The sequence below is a fragment of the Antrostomus carolinensis genome, unplaced genomic scaffold (genome assembly GCF_000700745.2).
Source record: "Antrostomus carolinensis isolate BGI_N321 unplaced genomic scaffold, ASM70074v2 scaffold31725, whole genome shotgun sequence".
Classification (NCBI taxonomy): domain Eukaryota; kingdom Metazoa; phylum Chordata; class Aves; order Caprimulgiformes; family Caprimulgidae; genus Antrostomus; species Antrostomus carolinensis.
The window spans coordinates 1,918-2,178 of NW_010318926.1; the positions used below are offsets into that span (position 1 = coordinate 1,918).

Here is a 261-nt window from a genome sequence, read left to right on the forward strand (position 1 = left end):
GAGCCGTTGAAGTGGGGCAGGCGGATGGGCACCCCAATGGGCCGCGTGGCGAAGAAGCTGACGAGGATGGTGCCCAGGACGCCCGCAACGATGAGGAAGATAAGGAAGGTGGCCTTGGCATAGATGGAGGCACCCACGAGGCACACGAGGAGGCAGAGGGCCAGCAGCACGGTGCCGTACAGCAGCTCGTACCAGTAGCTCTGGGGCAAGACGTGAACGCCTGTGCCCGCTTTTTGCCCTGGGTAGAGACAAGCCAGGATC

At 63.2% G+C, this 261-nt stretch overlaps 1 protein-coding gene across 1 annotated transcript in view; it reads right to left on the bottom strand.

Annotated features, from left to right (window-relative positions):
* Positions 1 to 261, bottom strand: part of LOC104525838 (solute carrier family 12 member 9) — a gene marked incomplete at its 3' end in the record, with an annotated part of 2,655 nt that overhangs the window by 1,709 nt on the left and 685 nt on the right. The window contains 1 exon segment of the mRNA XM_029085224.1: positions 1 to 238. Within this exon segment, the coding sequence (XP_028941057.1) occupies positions 1 to 238 (238 nt within the window).